Source organism: Trichechus manatus, unplaced genomic scaffold (assembly GCF_000243295.1).
Source record: "Trichechus manatus latirostris isolate Lorelei unplaced genomic scaffold, TriManLat1.0 scaffold00008, whole genome shotgun sequence".
Taxonomy (NCBI): Eukaryota; Metazoa; Chordata; class Mammalia; order Sirenia; family Trichechidae; genus Trichechus; species Trichechus manatus.
Genome location: NW_004443944.1, coordinates 31,259,255 through 31,278,979, shown reverse-complemented (window position 1 = coordinate 31,278,979; position 19,725 = coordinate 31,259,255). Strand labels below are relative to the sequence as shown.

At 41.4% G+C, this 19,725-nt stretch overlaps 1 protein-coding gene across 3 annotated transcripts in view; it reads right to left on the bottom strand.

Moving 5' to 3' along the window:
* COMMD7 (COMM domain containing 7) overlaps window positions 1–18,423 on the bottom strand; it is a 33,164-nt gene extending 14,741 nt beyond the window's left edge. For all 3 annotated transcript variants that reach the window (XM_004370452.2, XM_023725334.1, XM_023725332.1), the window contains exons 1-3: window positions 18,293–18,423; window positions 11,563–11,616; window positions 11,363–11,465 (exon numbers count right to left, since the gene is read on the bottom strand). In XM_004370452.2, coding sequence (XP_004370509.1) covers window positions 11,363–11,465; window positions 11,563–11,616; window positions 18,293–18,376 — 241 coding nt within the window. In that variant the 5' untranslated portion in view covers window positions 18,377–18,423. The remainder of the gene's footprint in view (window positions 1–11,362; window positions 11,466–11,562; window positions 11,617–18,292) is intronic.
* Between the last annotated feature and the right edge of the window lie 1,302 nt (window positions 18,424–19,725).

Sequence of the window (19,725 nt, the reverse complement as noted above, 5' to 3'; positions counted from 1 at the left end):
GGAGTAAATAATAAGTTAACCACAAAGGAAACTAACAATCCTACACATCAAAATAAAAAACAAGAAAAACATAAAGACTCAGCAAATACAAAATCAACAACAATGAAAAAGATGAAAACAAAATATATAAAGAAAAATGACTCAGCACAGAATATTAAGTGGAACAAAGAAACTGTAAACAACAGACAAAAAAAAGACATCAAAATGACAGCAGTAAACATACACCTACCAATAATTACGTTGAATGTAAATGGACTAAATACACCAATAAAGAGATAGAGAGTGGCAGAATGAATTAAAAAACACAATTCATCTATATGCTGCCTAAAAGAGACACACCTTACACTTAAAGACACAAACTAAAACTCAAAGGATGGGAAAAAATATATCAAGCAAACAACAATCAAAAAAGAGCAGAAGTGGCAGTATTAATCTCTGACAAAATAGACTTTAAAGTAAAATCCACCACAAAGGATAAGGAAGGACACTATATAATGATTAACGGGTCAACACCTCAGGAGGACATAAGCATAATAACTATTTATGCACCTAACGACAGGGCTCCAAAATAGATAAAACAAACTCTAACAGCACTGAAAAGAGAGATAAGACAGCTCCACAATAATAGTAGGAGACTTCAGCATGGCACTTTTGGTAAAGGACAGAACATCCAGAAAGAAGCTGAATAAACACACGGAAGATCTAAATGCCACAACAAACTCGATCTCATAGACATGTACTGAACACTCCACCCAACAGCAGCCAAGTATACTTTCTTTTCCAACGACATGAAACATCCTCCAGAACAGACCATATAATTAGGCCATAAAGCAAGCCTTAACAGAATCCAAAGCACTGAAATATTACAAAGCAACTTTTCTGACCATAAAGCCATAAAAGTAGAAATCAATAACAGAAAAAGCAAGGAAAAAAAATCAAACACATGGAAATTGAACAATACCTTGATCAAAAACTACTGGGTTACAGAAGAAATTAAGGACGGAATAAAGAAATTCATAGAATCAAATGAGAATGAAAACACATTCTACCAGAACCTTTGGGACACAGTAAAAGCACCGCTCAGAGATCAATTTACAGCAATAAATGCACACATCCAAAAAGAAGAAAGGGCCAAAATCAAAACATTAACCCTACAACTAGAACAAATAGAGAGCAGCAAAAGAAGCCCTCAGGCACCAGAAAAAAGAAATAATAAAACTTAGAGCAGAATTAAATAAAATAGAGACTACAAAAACAATTGAAAGCGTTAACAAGACCGAAAGCTTATTCTTTGAAAAGATCAAAAAAATCAAGAAACCACTGGCCAAACTGACAAAAACATCAGAAGAAGCAAATAACTTGAATAAGAAATGAGATGGGCGATATCACAATAGATCCAACTGAAATTAAAAGTATCATCACAGAATTCTATGGAAAATTGTACCCTAAAAAATTTAAAAACCTACAGAAAATGGACAAATTTCTAGAAACACACTACTTACGTAAACTAACACAAACAGAGGTAAAACAGCTAAATAAACTTATAACAAAAGAAGAGATTAAAAAATAATTTAAAAACTCCCAACAAAAAAAGCCCTGACCCGGATGGTTTCACTGCAGAATTCTACCAAACTTTCACAGAAGAGTTAACATCACTATGACTAAAGGTATTTCAGAGTATAGAAAAAGATGGAATACTCCCACACTCATTCTATGAAGCCAGCATAACCTTGATACCAAAACCAGGTAAAGACACAACAAAAAAACAAAATTAGAGACCAACATCCCTCATGAACATAGATGCAAATATTCTCAACAAAATTCTAGCCAATAGAATTCAACAACCTATCAAAAAAATAATTCACCATGACCAAGTGGGATTCATACCATGTATGCAGGGATGGTTCAACATTAGAAGAACAATCAATGTAATCCATCACATAAATAAAACAAAAGACAAGAACCATATGATCTTATCAATTGATGCAGAAAAGGCGTTTGACAAAGTCCAACACCCATTAATGATAAAAACTCTAAGCAAAACAGGAATAAAATTCCTCAACATAATAAAGGGCATTTATACAAAGCCAAAAGCCAACACCATCCTAAATGGAGAGAGTTTGAAAGCACTCCCCTTTAGAACAGGATTCAGACAACAATGCCCTTTACCATCACTCTTATTCAACATTGTGCTGGAAGTCCTAGCCAGAGCAATTAGACTAGAAAAAGAAATAAAGGGCATCCAAATTGGTAAGGAAGAAGTAAAAGTATGATCTTATACACAGAAAACCCAAAGAATCCGTAAGAAAACTGCTGGAACTAATAGAAGATTTCAACAAAGTATCAGGATACAAGATAAACATACAAATATCAGTTGGACTCCTCTACACTAACAAAGAGAACCTTGAAGAGAAAATCACCAAGTCAATACCATTTACAAGAGCCCCCAAGAAGATAAAATACTTAGGAATAAATCTAACCAGAGATGTAAAAGACCTGTACAAAGAAAGCTACAAGACACTACCACAAGAAACCAAAAGAGACCTACATTAAGTGGAAAAACATACCTTGCTCATGGATAGCAAGACTCAACATTGTGAAAATGTCAATTCGACCCAAAGCAATGTACAGATACAGTGAAATCCAAATACCAATGGATTTTTTAATGAGATAGAGAAACAAATCACCAACTTAATATGGAAAGGGAAGAGGCCCCAAATAAGTAAAGCATTACTCAAGAAGAACAAAGTGGGAGGCCTCACACCACCTGATTTTAGAACCTATTATATCGCCATGGTAGTCAAAACAACCTGGTACTGGTACAACAACAGATACATAGACCAATGGAACAGAATTGAGAACCTGGACGTAAATCCATCTGCCTATGAGCAGCTGATTATTTGACAAAGGCCCAGAGTCCGTTAAATGGGAAAAGACAGTCTCTTTAACAAATGGTGCTGGTGTAACTGGATATCCCTCTGCAAAAAACTGAAACAAGACCTACACCTCACACCATGCACAAACACTAACTCAAAATGGATCAAAGACTTAAATATAAAATCGAAAACAATAAAGATCATGGAAGAAAAAATAGGGACAACACTAGGAACCCTAATACATGGCATAAACACAATATGAACCATAAGTGACAATGTACAAGCACCAGAAGAGAGACTAGATAACTGGGAGCTCCTAAAAATCAAACACTTATGCTCATCAAAAGACTTCACCAAAAGAGTCAAAAGACAACCTATGGACTAGGAAAAAATTTTTGGCTACAACAAATCTGATCAGTATCTAATCTCTAAAATCTACAAGATACTGCAAAACCTTAACAAGAAAAAGACAAATAACCCAATTAAAAAATGGGCAAAGGATACAAACAGGCACTTCACCAAAGATGACATTCAGGCGGCTAACAGATACATGAGGAAATGCGCATGTTGATTATCCATTAGAGAAATGCAAATCAAAACTACAATGAGAATACCATCTCACCCCAAAAAGGCTAGCATTAATCCAAAAAAACACAAAATAATAAATGTTGGAGAGCTTGTGGAGATACTGGAACACTTACACATTGTTGGTGGGAATGTAAAATGGTACAACCACTCTGGAAATCGATTTGGCATTTCCTTAAAAATCTAAAAATTGAAGTACCATACAATCCAGCTATCCCGCTCCTTGGACTAAATCCTAGAGAAATAAGAGCCATCACATGAATAGGTAGATGTATGCACACCCATATTCACTGCAGCACTGTTCACAATAGCAAAAAGATGGAAACAACCTAGGTGCCCATCAACAGATGAATGGATAAATTATGGTATATCTACACAATGGAATACTACACAACGATAAAGAATAACGAAGCCATGAAACATAACATGGAGGAAGGTGGAGGGCTTTATGCAGAGTGAATTTAGTCAGTCACAGAAGGACAAATATTGTATAAGACCACTACTATAAGAACTCAAGAAAAGGTTTAGACACAGAAGAAAACATTCTTTGATGGTTACGAGGCTGGGGAGGGAGGGAGATGGGTATCCACTAATTAGACAGTAGACAAGAATTATCTTAGGTGAAGGGATGGACAACACACACTATAGGGGAAGTCAGCACAACTGGACTAAACCAAAAGCTAAGAAGTTTCCCGAATACAGCCAAACACTTAGAGGGACTGAGTAGCAGGGGCGGGGGTCTGGGGACCATGGTTTCAGGAAACATCTAGGTCAATTAGCATAACAAAGCTATTTAAGAAAATGTTCTGCATCCCACTTTGATGAGTCTGGGTTCTTAAAAACAACCGAGCTGTCATCTAAGATGCATCAATTGGTCCCAACACGCCTAGAACAAAGGAGAATGAAGAAACAAAAGACACAAGGAAAATATTAGCTCGAGACACAAAAGGGCCACATAAAGCAGAAACTCCATCAGCCTGAGACCAGAAGAATTAGATGGTGCCCAGCTATTACCAATGACCACCCTGACAGGGAACACAACAGAGAGTCCCTGACAGAACAGGAGAAAAGTGGGGTGCAGATCTCAAATTCTACTAAAAAGACCAGACTTAATGGTTTGATTGAGACTGGGGAGACCCCCGAAGACATGGCTCCAGACTCTCTGTTAAAACCGTTCCCTAAGCCAACTCTTCCAAAAAAGATGAGACCGGACTATAAGATATAAAATACAGGGGACCCCAGAAGACATGGCTCCAGACTCTCTGTTAGCCCAAAACTAAAACCATTCCCTAAGCCAACTCTTCCAACAAAGATAAGACTGGACTATAAGATATAAAATACTTGTGAAGAGTATGCTTCTTAGCTCAAGTAGATACATGAGTCTAAATGGGCAGCTCCTTTCCAGAGGCGAGATGGGAAGGCAGAAATGGGCAGGAGCTGGATGAATGGACATGGGAAATCTGGGGTGGAAAGGAGGAGTGTGTTGTCACAGTATGGGGAGTGCAACTAGGGTCACATAGCAGTGTGTGTATAAAGTTTTGTATGAGAAACTAACTTGAACTGTAAACTTTCATTTAAAGCACAATTAAAAGAAAAAAAAAGAAGACATTCAGGTGGCTAACAGACACATGAGGAAATGCTCATGATCATCAGCCATTAGAGAAATGCATATCAAAACTACAATGAGATACCATCTCACCCCAAGAATACTGGCACTAATAAAAAAAAAAACAGAAAATAACAAATGTTGGAGAGGTTGCAGGGAGATTGGAACTCTTATGCACGGCTGGTGGGAATGTAAAATGGTACAACCACTATAGAAAACAGTATGGCACATCCTTAAAAAGCTAAAAATAGAAATGTCATATGATCCAGCAATTCCACTACTAGGAATACATCCTAGAGAAATAAGAGCTATCACACAAATAGACACGCACACCCATGTTCATCAGCACTATTCACAATAGCAAAAAGATGGAAACAACCTAAATGCCCACCAAAAGATGAATGAATAAAAAAATTATGGTATATACACACAATGGAATACTATGCAATGATAAAAAAAGATGAATCCACGAAACATCTCACAACACGGATGAATCTGTAGGGCAGTGTGCTGAATGAAATAAGTCAATCAAAAAAGGACAAATATTGTATGATACCACTATTGTAAGAACTCAAGAAAAGGTTTACACACAGGAAAAAAAAAATTATTTGATGGTTATGAGGGTAGGGAGGGAAGGAAAGGGGAAATCACTAACTAGATAGTAGCCAAGTGTCAACCTCGGTGAAGGGAAAGACAACACACAATACAGGGGAAGTCAGTACAACTCTGACCAAGGCAAAGTCATAGAAGTTTCCTAGACACATCCAAACACCCTGAATGACTGAGTTGCTGGGGCTGAGCACTGGGGACCACCGTCTTCGGGGACATCTAGGTCAACTGGCATGACATAGATCATAAAGAAAATGTTCTACATTCTACTTTGGTGAGTAGCATCTCGAGTCTTAAAAGCTTGGCAGCAGCCATCTATGATACATCTATTGGTCGCATCCTGTCCAGAACAAGGGAGAATGAAGAAGACCAAAGACACAAGGAAAATATTAGCCTAAAGGACTAAAGGACCACATGAACCAGAGCCTCCAACAGCCTGGGCCCAGAAGAACTAGATGGTGCCCGGCTACCACCAACAACTGGCTCTGACAAGGAACACAACAGAGAATCCTAGACAGAGTAGGAGAAAAATGTAGAACAAAATTTCAAATTAACAAAAAAAGACCAGACTTACTGGTCTGACAGAGACTGGAGGAAACCCTGAGACTATGGCCCCTGTACACTCTGCTAACTCAGAGCTGAAACCACTCCCAAAGCCCACTTTCCTGACAAAGATTAAACCAAAAAATCAAACTCATTGCCCTCAAGTCGATTCTGACTCATAGCAACCCTACAGGACAGACAACTGCCCCATAGGGTTTCCAAGGAGCAGCTCGTGGATTCGAACTGCTGACCTTTTGATTAGCAGTTGAACGCTTAACCACTGTATTACCCGGGCTCCAAAGACAAAGATTAGACAGGCCTATAAAACAAACAATTACAGTAACACAAGTGAAAAACGCTGCTTCTTAGTTCAGTCGAATATATAAGAACAAATGGGCAGCTCCTGCAAAAAGTTAGATGAGAAGGCAGGAAGGGGCAGGAACTGGATGAATGGATACAGGGAACCTGGGGTGAAAAGGAGGAGAGTGCTCCCACATTCTGGAGATCGCAACCATGTCACAAAATAATGTGTGTATAAAGTTTTAAATGAGAAACCAGCTTGGGCTGTAAACTTTCACCTAAAGCACAGTAAAACTAAAAAAAAAAAAACTGACTATGGTATGTAGTTTTATATACTACTTTATTTATTAAACAGTATATTGTAAAAGGTTTTCCATAATTATATTTTCTTTAACAGCATCTTTTTCAATTACATCATAATAGGAAAAATAACAGTAACTTTTTGAGGCACTGTGCTAAGCATTTTATTTACATTATCTCAATTAACCTTCAAGGATATAGCTCACGCGACTGTAGAGGCTAGAACGTCCCAAGTCCCTGGATCAGGGTAGAGGCCTCTCCCAAGTCATGCAGCCGCAGAAGCTGGTGAGCCCAAGACAGGCAGGTCGGAGAGCAGGGCTTCTGCTTATAGGCTGTGAAGGTCGAGGAATTCCAAGATTGGCAGGCAAGACCACAAGGTTTCTCCTAATTCATGTAGCTGCAGGGGCCGGCGAACCCAGGATCAGCATGTCAGAGAGCAGGGCTCCACTCATAGGCTGTGAAGACTGATGAATCCCAAGTTTGGCAGATAAGCTGACAGCTCAAGTCCCAAGAACCGGAGATGAAACAACAGGAGGCAGCCGCAGGATCCAGAGTAACCAAAAAGCCAGAACATCTGCTTATATTCAGATGCAGGCCACACCCCCAAGGAGACTCCCTTTCATCTGACTAGCCACTCACAGTGTATTCAATCATGGGAGTGATCACATTAAAACACTGAGAATCATGGCCCAGCCAAGTTGATGCACAATCTTAACCATCACACCCCTGCAGGGGGTAGTCTAAACCAAAACCAAACCTATTGCTGTTGAGTCAATTCCAACTTATAGCAACCCTATGGGACAGACTAGAGCTGCCCCATAAGATTTCCAAGGAGCAGCTGGTGGATTCAAACTGCTGACCATTTTGTTAGCAGCGGAGCTCTTAACTACTGCACCACCAGGGCTCCTGGTGGGGGGAGGGCAGTGGTAGTCTAGATAGGGTAAAAATAATGCCAGGGAGGGGTTGTTGCTATGGATTGAGAGGCATGAGGGACCTGGCCAATCTCGTGCTACTTAGCAAGTGACAGACTGGGATTCAAACCCAGGTCCACCTAACTTTGAAGCATGAGCTTTTGGTCATCATGATGTTCCCTTGTAAGGAAAGACCACAGCTTGTTTAACCAATCTCCTGCTGCTGGACAATTTGTTGTTGTTAGGTGCCGTCAAGTCTATCCTGATTCATAGTGACCCTACGTACAAAAGACTGAAACACTGCCTGGTCTTGCACCATTCTCACAATCGTTGTTCTGCTTGAGCCCATTGTTGCAGCCACTGTGTCAATCCATCTTGGAGGGTCTTCCTTTTTTTCGCCAACTTTACCAAGCATGATGTCCTTTTTCAGGGACTAGTCCCTCCTGACAACATGTCTGAAGTATCTGAGATGAAGTCTTGCCATCCTTGCTTCTAATGAGCATTCTGGCTATACTTCTCCCAAGACAGATTTGTTCGTTCTTCTGGCAGTCCAGGGTATACTCAATATTCTTTGCCAATACCATAATTCAAAGGCATGGATTATTCTTCACCTTTCCTTATTCATTGTCCAGCTTTCACATGCGTATGAGGTGACTGAAAACACCATGGCTTGGGTCAGGCTCACCTTAGGCCTTGAAGTGACATCTTTCCTTTTTAACACTTTAAAAAAATCTTTTGCAGCAGATTTGTCCAAGGAAATGCAATGTTTGATTTCTTTTTTTAAACTTTTTTCTTTATTGTCATAGTCTAAATGAAGTTTACATTTCAAGTTAGTCTCCCATACAAAAATTTATACATACATTGTTATGTGACCTTAATTGCTCTCCCCATACTGTGACAGCACACTCCTCCTTTCCACCCGATTCTCCATGTCCATTCAGCCAGCTCCTAACCCTCTCTGCCTTCCCATCTCACCTCTGGACAAAAGCTGCCCATTTTGTCTCTTGTATCTACTTGAGCTAAGAGGCACACTCCTCACGAGTATCACTTTATGTCCCACAGTCCAGTCCAATCCCTGTCTAAAGAGTTGGCCTCAGAAATTGTTTTAGTTCTGGGCTGACAGAGAATCCGGCAGCCATGCTTTCCAGGGTTCCTCCAGCCTCAGACCATTAAGTCTGGCCTTCTTACTAGAATTTGAGTTCTGTACCCCACCTTTCTCCTGCTCCATCAGGGACTCTCTGTTATGTTAAACGTTTGATTTCTTGACAGCTGCTTACATTGGCGTTGACTGTGGATCCAAGGAAAATGAAATCCTTGACAACTTCAGTCTTTTCTTCATTTATCATGATACTGCTCATTGGTCCAGTTGTGAGGATTTTTGTTTTCTTTATGTTGAGGTGTAATCCACACTGAAGGCTGTGGTTTTTTATCTTTATCAGCAGTACTTCAAGTCCTCTTTACTTTCAGCAAGCAAGGTTGTACATATCGCATGCAGGTTGTTAACAACCTGTTAACTTCATATAGTCCAACTTCTCGGATGATTTGCTCAGCATACAGATTGAATAAGTACGGTGAAAGGATATAATCCTGATGCACACCTTTCCTGACTTTAAACCACGCAGTATCCCCTTGTTCTGTTCGAACTACTGTCTCTTGGTCTATATACAGGTTCCTCATGGGCACACTTAAGTATTTTGGAATTCCCCTTCCTCGCAATGTTATCCAAAATTTGTTATGATTCATACAGTCAAATGCCTTTGCATAGTCAATAAAACACAGGTAAACATCTTTCTGGTATTCCCTGCTTTCAGCCAGAATCCATCTGACGTCAGCAATGATATCCCTGGTTCCAAGTCCTCTTCTGAATTCGGCTTGAATTTCTGGCAGTTCCCTGTCAATTACTGCTGCAACTGCTTTTGAATGATCTTCAACTGCTTTAGAATGATCTTCAGCAAAATTTTACTTGTGTGTGATATTAATGATATTGTTCGATAATATCTGCATTCTGCTGGATCACCTTTCTTTGCAGTGGGTAAAAATATGAATCTCTTCTAGTCGGCTGGCCATGTAGCTGCCTTCCAATTTCTTGGCATAGACAAGTGAGTACTTTCAGTGCTGCATCCGTTTGTTGAAACATCTCAGTTGGTATTCTGTTAATTCCCGGAGCCTAGCTTTTTGCCAATGCCTTAAGTGCAGCTTGGACCTCTTTCTTCAGTAACATTGGTTCTTGATCACGTTACCTCCTGAAATGGTTGAACGCCAACCAATTCTTTTTGGTATAATGACTCGGTGTATTCCTTCCATCTTCCTTTGATGCTTCCTGTGTTGTTTAATATTTTCCCCGTAGAATCCTTTAATATTGCAACTTGAGGCTTGAATTTTTTCGTCAGTTCTTTCTGCTTGAGAAATGCCAAATGTGTTCTTCCCTTTAGGTTTTCAATCTCCAGGTCTTTGTACATGTCATTATAATACTTTACTCTGTCTTCTCAAGCCACCCTTTGAAATCTTCTGTTCAGTTCTTTTACTTCATTATTTCTTCCTTTTACTTTAGCTACTCTAAGTTCAAGAGCAACTTTCAGAATCTCTTCTGACATCCATTTTGGTCTTTTTTTCCCTCTCCTGTCTTTTTAATTACCTCTGGCTTTCTTCATATATGATGTCCTTGATGTCATTCCATAACTCATCTGGTCTTAGTCATTAGTGTTCAATGTGTCAAATCTATTCTTGAGATATCTCTAAATTCAGGTGGGATATACTCAAGGTTGTACTTCAGGTCTCATAGACTTGTTCTGACTTTCTTCAACTTAAGCTTGCACAGGAGCAATTGATGGTCTGTTCCACAGTCAGCCCCTGGCCTTGTTCTGACTGATGATATTGAGCTTTTCCATCTTCTCTTTCCACAGATGTAGTCGATTTGATTCCTGTGGTATTTGAATACCTGCTGGTATTTGAATACTAGTGGCATAGCTTCCAGCATCATAGCAACATGCAAGCCCCTATAGTATGACAAACTGACAGATGCATGGGGAGAAAATTTGATAGTTTCTAATTTTTCTCTGTCATAAACAGTGTTATTATGAACATCCCTACAGCTAAAGCTTTGTGACCACCTCCCTGATGGAAACTTTTCCTGACTGCTCTAGGCAAATCCTGCTTCTGAAACCATCTGTGGAAGGACCATCCTTTTTATTTTCAATCCATCATGGACCAATAGTTTGGTAAAATACAATGAAAATGAATTCTTAGAAATACAAAATAAAAGATGATATACAAAATAAAAGCCCATTAATAAAATTATGAAATTCAAGAGACACTGTCAAATTATTACAAAAGTTTCAAAATGTTTACTGTTAATTTCTGTACTTAACCATGTAGAGAGCAAGACAAGAGCGTGGGGACTAAGCCTGGAATGTGGACTGCAACTGAGTTGTGCGGCTCTAGAGGGCACCTCTGTTAAATTGCACTACCATTACCTGTTTACTTGGTCTCCCTCCCTAGACTGTGAGTTCCACCCATGTCTGGTTCATTACTGAATGCTCTGGCTCAGCGCCTAGTGCATGCTTGTGGACTCTGTGGAGTAGAGAGTGTTCAGGTAATGTCTCTGGCCACAGCGGCTAAGAGAGGCTACTCACCATTTGGGACCAGCAGGAGGCTTTTCACGGTGCTTCTGAGGGGGCCAAGACTGATCTGATTAGTGGTGGCAAATTCAGAGAGCTGAGCCAGAAACCTTTCCACCTGCAGAGAAGGAGGAGTACAAACCAGGCCTTCACTTTCTAAGCATCTCAGGACCACAGTCCCCCCACTCAGGAAGTCTTATCACAAAATACTTTACCTCTTTTGGCTCAGCTAGGAAGTGGAAAATCACTTCTGTAAGGGCTGAGAACTGCTGTGAAGAGAACAACACAGAGCATCAGTAAAATTCCCACTCTTGCATCAGTGTTCCACATCCCATCCAACTACAGACCCTTGGGAGAAAAGAAGAAATAGCACATGTACCAACGCCTAGCAAGGTTCGCATTTATTAATATTGACAGCTTTTTCTCCTCCTCCTCTTTCACAATGGTGGCTTCAAAAGTTCTGAAACTTCTCAAAAGCCATAAATTAACTCTATTTAAGAATTATCCAGAAAGTCTTCAAAACAATACTACTGCCCAAAGTTGTTATGCTGTCAAGCGATCTTGGAATCAGGATCCAGACTTAGTGTAGGCCCAGGCCACAAGCTTACTGATGACAAAGACTAGGTCTCACACTTCCATTTCTACCTCTCCTTCACTGTCCTGGCACAGAGTTGGCATCCAGACAACATATGTGTTTTGAATAACAAACCACGAGAAGCAGGGAGGCAGAAGTGGTTATGAGCACGCGTTTTGGAGTTAGGTCTAGTTTGAACCATTTCCACTGCCTATAACTAGCTGTGTCTCTGGGCAAGTTAGGAATAAACAAGAACATGCTGAGGAGGCAGGGATCGTGGTTATCTCCGTCACTGGGCAGACACACCAAGCAAACCCTGACAACGGAGGGCGGGCATAAGGGTTATAAGGGACATGGAACCTGCATCCCAAATCTGTTGTATTAAGCAGAAACAGCCCTCCTCCGTACAAGGGAAGGAAAGCACTAAACCCAAACAGGATATTGAAAGAGAAAACAATGTTATATTCCAGAATACAAAGCATAAATTTAGGAATAGGATAATTAAATCAGGGGGACAAAACAATATTTGTACTATCTCATATATGTTTGGACCCTTGTCATAATTAACATTTAATGACACACAAAAAAACTGTGCAGATACTTCAGCTCATGTCAAATGCATCTGCTTCTCTGCTCTGACACACTAAACTCCACATATACCCCATCAAGGCTCTGTATTATTTCGTTCTGAAATGTACTTTATTTTAAAATAGAAAACTAGTTTTCAGAAATGTTAAAGTAATATATATGCATGGTTTTTATAAAAACATTTCCCATTTCTCCCCATCTCTAGTCCTACTCCCTACAGACAGGTACTGCTGACACTTTCTGTAGTGATCTTTCTGTCGTTTTATTTTAGTTCTTTTAAATACAAATAGGATCATTCTGAATCATTCCCCTGTATCTTGCCTTTTTTCTACTTGATTATATCTTAGCGATCAATCCATGTCAGCAGATCTAAATCTACCTGGTTCTTTTAATAACTGCATGGTATCCTACTATAACCAGTAAACCAGTTGTCACTGAGTTGATTGTGACTCATAGAGACCCCACGTGTGTCAGAATACAACTGTGTTCCATAGGGTTTTCAATGGCTCGCCAGGCCGTTCTTCTGAGGTGTCTCGGGGGGGATTCCAAACGTCAATCTTTCAGTTAGTAGCTGAGTGCTTAACCAGTTGTGCCACCTAGGGACTCCGTTCCACTAGATAAATATAGCATAATTTAACTCGCTCCCTAGAGATGAATGTTAGTGTCTGCTGTTAAAACAAACAATGCAGCAATGAATATCCTCCCACATATTTCTTTAAGCACATGTACAAGCATGTCCATAAGATAAATTCTTAAAATGTATCCTGGGTCAAAGGATACATGCATTTTAAATTCTGAGAAAATGTTGCCAAATTGCCTTGCAAAAAGGTTATGCTCATTTATACTTCCACCAGCCAATGGCATACAAGTGTCTTGTTTTGCAAAACTTCATCAACATTCCCTAGGAGCAATTTAACCAATCCTGACCCAGGGGTTATCTTCCTACAGTATTTATATTAGGTATATAACCTCATATAACAGCTGGTTTTTATATAGTAAAAACAAGAACAGCCCAAACTGGTTTAAGAATGTGTCCCAAATTGTTGAGTTTTCCTTTAAAATTTTTGCTACAGATCCGTGGAACTGTCAGATCTTTGGCCAATTGTATTTCCTATGCTGCCCAAAGCCTTTTAATAAAAATGGGGTGGCTGAGAAGTTCCTCAACAGCTTTCCATTTTCAGGCCTCAGCCTACCATTCAGCCTTAGCTCTACCTCCTTGTCAGGTCTCATTCCCCACTTCTGTTCTCAAGAGGGGCCTCAAGCTGTTACTGATACCCATCCCTATCTCCACTTTTCCAAACCTTCCTTGTCCTTCAGAGCCCTGCCCAGATATATCACTTTCCTCCTAAATTCCATGACACTCCCAGAGAGATGGGTCCTACCCAGGTTCTCAACTTCTGAGGCCCTCTCAGAACCTCGCCTAGGGGCACTAAGAATTTTCAACCTTGATAACAAAAAAAAAAAAGAAAAAAAACAACTCACTGCCGTGATAAGGAACACAACTGTGTCTTAGCAGAGGAGGCTCTTGTATGACTTTGTATCCTCACAGCATCTTAAATACAGCAAGTGCAGAGTAACTATTTGTTGCATAAATCTTCTCTAAACAGAAATAGCACTTTCCCTATTCTTTGCCTCTGGTACCTACAAAGTTGCCTCACATCCATGACTATGCAGGTGTATCAAAATCTCACCAGTAAACATATGAAAAGATGCTCAAGATCATTCTAAACTAAAGAAATGCAAGTCAGTAAAACACAATCACCTTTCAGATCTACAAAAATACAAGTCTGCTGACACCAGTGCTGGTGTGAGTATTAGAAAACAGACATGCTCGCACACTGCTGATGGGAGAATAAACTAGGGTACCCTTTTTGGAGGGTCATTTGGTAAAACATATCTCATTTTTAAATCTCATACCGCCTGACCTAGTAATTCCATCGCAAGAAGTATACCCCTCAGATATACTCCAAAAAGTAAACGAAGATGCACTTACACAAAGCTGTTTGTTAAAGCATTGTTCTTAAAAACCCAAAAATCTGCAATTGAAATGCCTATTATTAGGGGACTGGTTAAATAAATTATGGTAGATCTATTTCAAGGATGATGCAGCTGTCAAAAAGAATGAAGTAGATCTATTTGTGCTAAAGAGGGAAAATACCCATGATACATTATTAAGTTAAAAAAAAAAAGCAAGATGGAGAAGAAGTATGTACAGAATGATCCCTTTAGTGTAAAAAATTTTAAAGGAATACATATACATATGCTGGCAGATACATACACTTTTTATCTATAAAGATACACAAGAAACTATTAAAATGGGTATTTCTGGGGACAAGAGAAATACACATTTAACTTTAATTTTACACCTTTGTAGACCATTTAAGGATCCCTGGTGGTGCAGTGGTTAAGTGCTCAGCTGCTAACCAAAAGGTCACAGTTTGAACCCACAAGCCACTCCAAAGGAGAAAGATGTGGCAGTCTGCATCTGTAAAGACTGCAGCCTTGGAAACCTTATGGGGCAGTTCTATTCTGTCTTGTAGGGTCACCATGAGTTGGAATTGGCTCCATGGCAACGGGTTATCTTTATGAAAGCAGACTGCCACATCCTTCTCCCGTGGAGTGGATGGTGGGTTAGAACCACCGACCTTTGGTTAGCAGCCGAGCGTTTAACCACTGTGCCATTAGGACTCCTTTCCATAAAGATTACAGCCTTGGAAACCCTATGGGGCAGTTCTACTCTGTCCTATAGGGTTGCTAGGAGGCAGAATCGACTCAACAGCGAAGGGAACAGGTATACTGTTTGAATTTTCTCAGCGTGTACTGCTTTCATCTCTAGCTAGGCTAGAGGACTGTGGCCATTTGTTTTCCTCTTTGTATTTTTCTCAATTGACTCTCATAACCATTCTAAAAATGGTTATATTTTAGTCCTACCTATAATGAAGGCTCCATATTACTTAGGTCTGATCATAGGCCTCAGAGAGCTCATCTACACAAGCACTGTGCTGCTTCTCTACTTCCTGACCTGCCTTAGCAGATTAGAACTTTCCTAGGACTAGAGACTGTGTCCATTAAACCTTTGTAAAACTCACTGAGTTTAGCAGCTATTTGGTATATAGTAGGCATTCAGGTAAAATACTCCTCGGTGGTGCCAACGTTAATAGAATTCTTTTGCTCCTTAAGGCCTAGGCCTCAGGCATCAAAATAAATTTGGCTAACACAGTGGGTGAGGAGCCCTGGTGGCACAGTGGTTAAGTGCTTGGCTCCTAACTGAAAAGTTGGCAGTTAGAACCACCAGGTACTGCGTGGGAGAAAGATGTCTGCTTCTGTATGGATGACAGCCTTGGGAATCCTACGGGACAGTTCCACTCTGTCCAGTAGGGTCACTAAGTCGGAAAAGACTCGATAGCAATTTTTTTATATAGTAGGATTATCCAACAAAAGGGGAAAAATATGGCCCAAACAACTCCAGTAAGTGGCTTATCAAGAGAAACTTTCTGTATTAAAAATGCAGCCAAAGGTTTAGAGTGTGTTTCAAAATTAGAAAGTCAGTGAAGCTCTGATTTTAAAGGAAGTGGTTTGTCTTCTCTATGAATACCAAATTTGGAATACCTTAGCGATCATACAAGCCAGTGATTTAAAAAGTCTTAAGTTTTTAACCGCAGAATATTTTTTATTCTCCAAATAGAAGTCTTCCAGAAAACTCCAATGCATAAACAAGTAAAAACCAATCTACCTGGCTGGGGAGATCATCTACAAAGCTTTCTAGTGTGCTTAATTCTCCAAGCTCTGAAGTCAAATGGTGGGACTGTAATTCCTAGCTCCACCACTTCCTGGCTGCTGTACCTTAAACAGGTCAATTATTTCTTTTTATTTTTCTCATCTGTAAAACGGTAATAACAACAGCACTTACTTTTTTTTTTTTTTTTTTTCAGGAAATGGTGCTGGTATACTGAAGTATTCTTTTTTTTTTCTTATTTTAATGTTGTACTTTAAGTGAAAGTTTACAATTCAAGTTAGTTTCTCATACAAAAATTTATACATACATTGTTATGTGACCCTAATTGTTCTCCGTGTACTGTGACACCACATTCCTCCTTTCCACCCCTGATTTCCCGTGTCCATTCAACCAACTCCTGACCCTCTCTGCCTTCTCATCTCACCTCCAGAGAGGAGCTGCCCATTAAGTCTCATGTATCTATCTGAGAACAGCACGTACTTTTCAGGGCTGTTACACATAAAGCACTTAAAACAGTGCCTGGCAAACAGTGCATGCTCAATAAACGGCAGCTATTTTTATTTAGCTGCGCTGTGCTTTCGTCTCCTTATCTGTAAAATGTTAATAATAATAGTACCTAAATTAATAACAACAACACCTCCTACGGTAGTTGCGTGGATTCAATAAGTTAATACACACAATAGCACTTAAAACTGTGTTGTATAGTACTGTGGCCACTACCACATGTAATTACGAGCACTTCTAAATTTAGATATTGTATAAGTGTAAAATACACACTAGATTTAGTACCCAACAAAGGTAAAATATCTCACTGATAATTTTTATGTTGATTACATGTTGAAGTGATAATATGCGAATACATTAGATTAAAGAAAGTGTATTCTTTAATAAATTAACTTTCCCGTTTCTTTTTAATTCTTAAAACTGGAAATGTGGCTCACAATTTATTTCTATTGGAGACCTGCAGGCTTAGAACATACCTGCCATTATAATCATCTATACCATCACTTCATGAGAAAACAATCATTTTTGGAATTTTGTTTGTTTGTTTGTTTTTTAATTCTCCATGTATGGGAAGCTTTGGGGGATACTGTGATAAAAGAGAGGGGTCCCACCTCCTGGGAGGTTACAACCAACAGAGAAAATAAATGCACCCTAGAGTGCTGGAGAAAAGTGTGATTTTAACCTATTAAATAAATAGGCTGCCTTTGTGGTACCAAAGGGGTACCCCAACCCAGCACAGGTGGAGTAGGAAGTCTCCAAGGCTGACCTGGCAGGCACCTACGGCCTGAATAGAGAGAAAAGGCTTTGCCTGCTTCACCTCCATCAAGGGCAAAGTCCTCTACTGTATATAAGTTTCTTTTCTTGGGGACTACCACGTAATCTTCTTAACTCAGAGGTCATAACTAGCTTTGCCTCCAACTCTGCCAGCTCAGGCCCATCTCAGGGCCCAAAGAGCCTCACCCTGGCTTGGCCCTTACTGACATCCTCATTCGACCCCCAGATTATCTGTCCCCCACCAGGCTCCCCTTGGGAGGCTCAGACCCTCCTTAGTGTCCCCAACCCCCCCAAATCTCCTTACCAATCAATCTGTCAGTCCCTTCCTTAGCCCACTAAATTCCCCCACCACCCCAAACGCCCTCAGCCTCCCAACTCCCTTAGTCTATTCCTTCAGTTCCCCAAACTCCCTTCAGCCTCCTTAAACTCCCTTCAGTTCCTCTTCCAGGACTCCACAAACTCTCCTCGGGCCAGGACCCCCTCATTCTCCTCTGAAGTCGCCCAGTCCCACCTCTGGGTCCCCACAAATCCCCTCGAACCCCTCAGCTTGCCCTTAGGCCTCCCGAGTACCCTTGCTCCCCCAAACCCTCCTCAGACCCCAATTCCCCGTAGCTCCTCCCTGACACCCACTTCACACACTCAAATGCACCCAGCACCCCTCGGCCAAGTCCCCTGAAACTCCCCTCCGACCCGAGGAGCCCTCGGCCGCCCTCGCGGCATCGCCCTTGCGGCATCCCCCTCGGGCCCCGCGGCCTGGCTGCAAACCCACCTGCGCGCCGAGCTGGTTCAGCTGCTGCATGTCGCCGCCCACAGCCTCGGGCACAGGGTCTTGCGTGCAGTACAGGCGGCCCATGGCGTCCGCCCCGGCCCCACAAGCCCAACAAGCCCCGCAAGCCCAACAAGCCTCGCAGCCCCGCCGCCTTCCTCGGCTTCCTCCTTTCCTCCTTCGCCACCGCCGTCCGCCTCACTGCGCTTCCGCAGCCGCACTTTCGCCACGGCCCGAGCTCCTCCCCTGACCGTCCCGGGTGCAGGCGGGGGAGCGCCTTGGCGGAGCAGCGGGCGCACGCGGACCTCAGGGTGTGGGGAGGCCTCGCGGAGCCGCGGACGCGCGCGGTCTCTACCCGCAGTGGAGGGCCTTAACAAGCAGAGCAGTCAAACGCGGATCCCCAGTGTGATCTTCCGCTGAGTGACCCCTGGACATAGCGCTTGGCCTCTCTGAGCCTCAGTTACACTATCTGTAAAACGATTCCTGGGGTGGCTGCTTAAATGAGTTAACTTCCTAATATGCTTAGAACGGAGCCTGGCACACAGGAGGCCCTCAATAAATGGCCAGTTGCTGTCATTATTATTATTATTATTATGCATTCAGCAAATACTTGTTGCATGCCTACTAAATTAGATGTCAGGCACTAGGGATAGAGAAATGAACAATACAGGCCAGAGTGTCCCTCTGAAAGCTTATGACAGAGTAAAGCAGTTGGTCTCAAGCTTGGGTGTACATCAACGTCACCGGGAGGGCTCCCTAAACACAGACTACGGGTCCCACTCCTAGAGTATCTGAGTAAACGGACATGGGGTAGAGCCTGAGAGCCTGAGAATTTGCATTTCCCACAAGTTCCCAAGGACCACACTTAGAGAATCACCGAATCACCGGAGGGGAGGAAACTGACTCACCAAAGTTTATTCAGAGAAATGAAAGGGTTATGACAGTGTCCAGGAAGGCGGTGGGCTGGTTGGTGAGGGAAAGTATTGGGACAGTGATAATCAGCGCAGCCCGTGAAACACTTAGACCCCCACAATCTGTCTTCTCAGGGATCCCTCACAGTCCCCGGGTGAAGATCACCCTGATCCCTACTGGACAGAAGAGGAAACTGAGGTATGCTCCCTGGAATCTAGGACTACTGATCCCCAAACCTAAGAGCTTCACCTACCTCTGAATCCAGCCTTAAGGGTGCAGAGGGGTGCCTAGAAACCTTGGAGGGGGGATGTGGGAGGATTGGTTGGCCTTCCCCACCAGGCTTTCTTCTCTACCCTTTCCCCAAAAATTCCTTCTTGTAGGATATGAACAAAATGTCTTCAACCCACAGGCCAAGCCCACACCTGTTAGTCATTATTTCATCTATGATTCATGCAACAGATAATATTGAGTGTCTACTGTGGGCCACACACCATGACGGGTGCTGGGGACACCATAGTGACAAA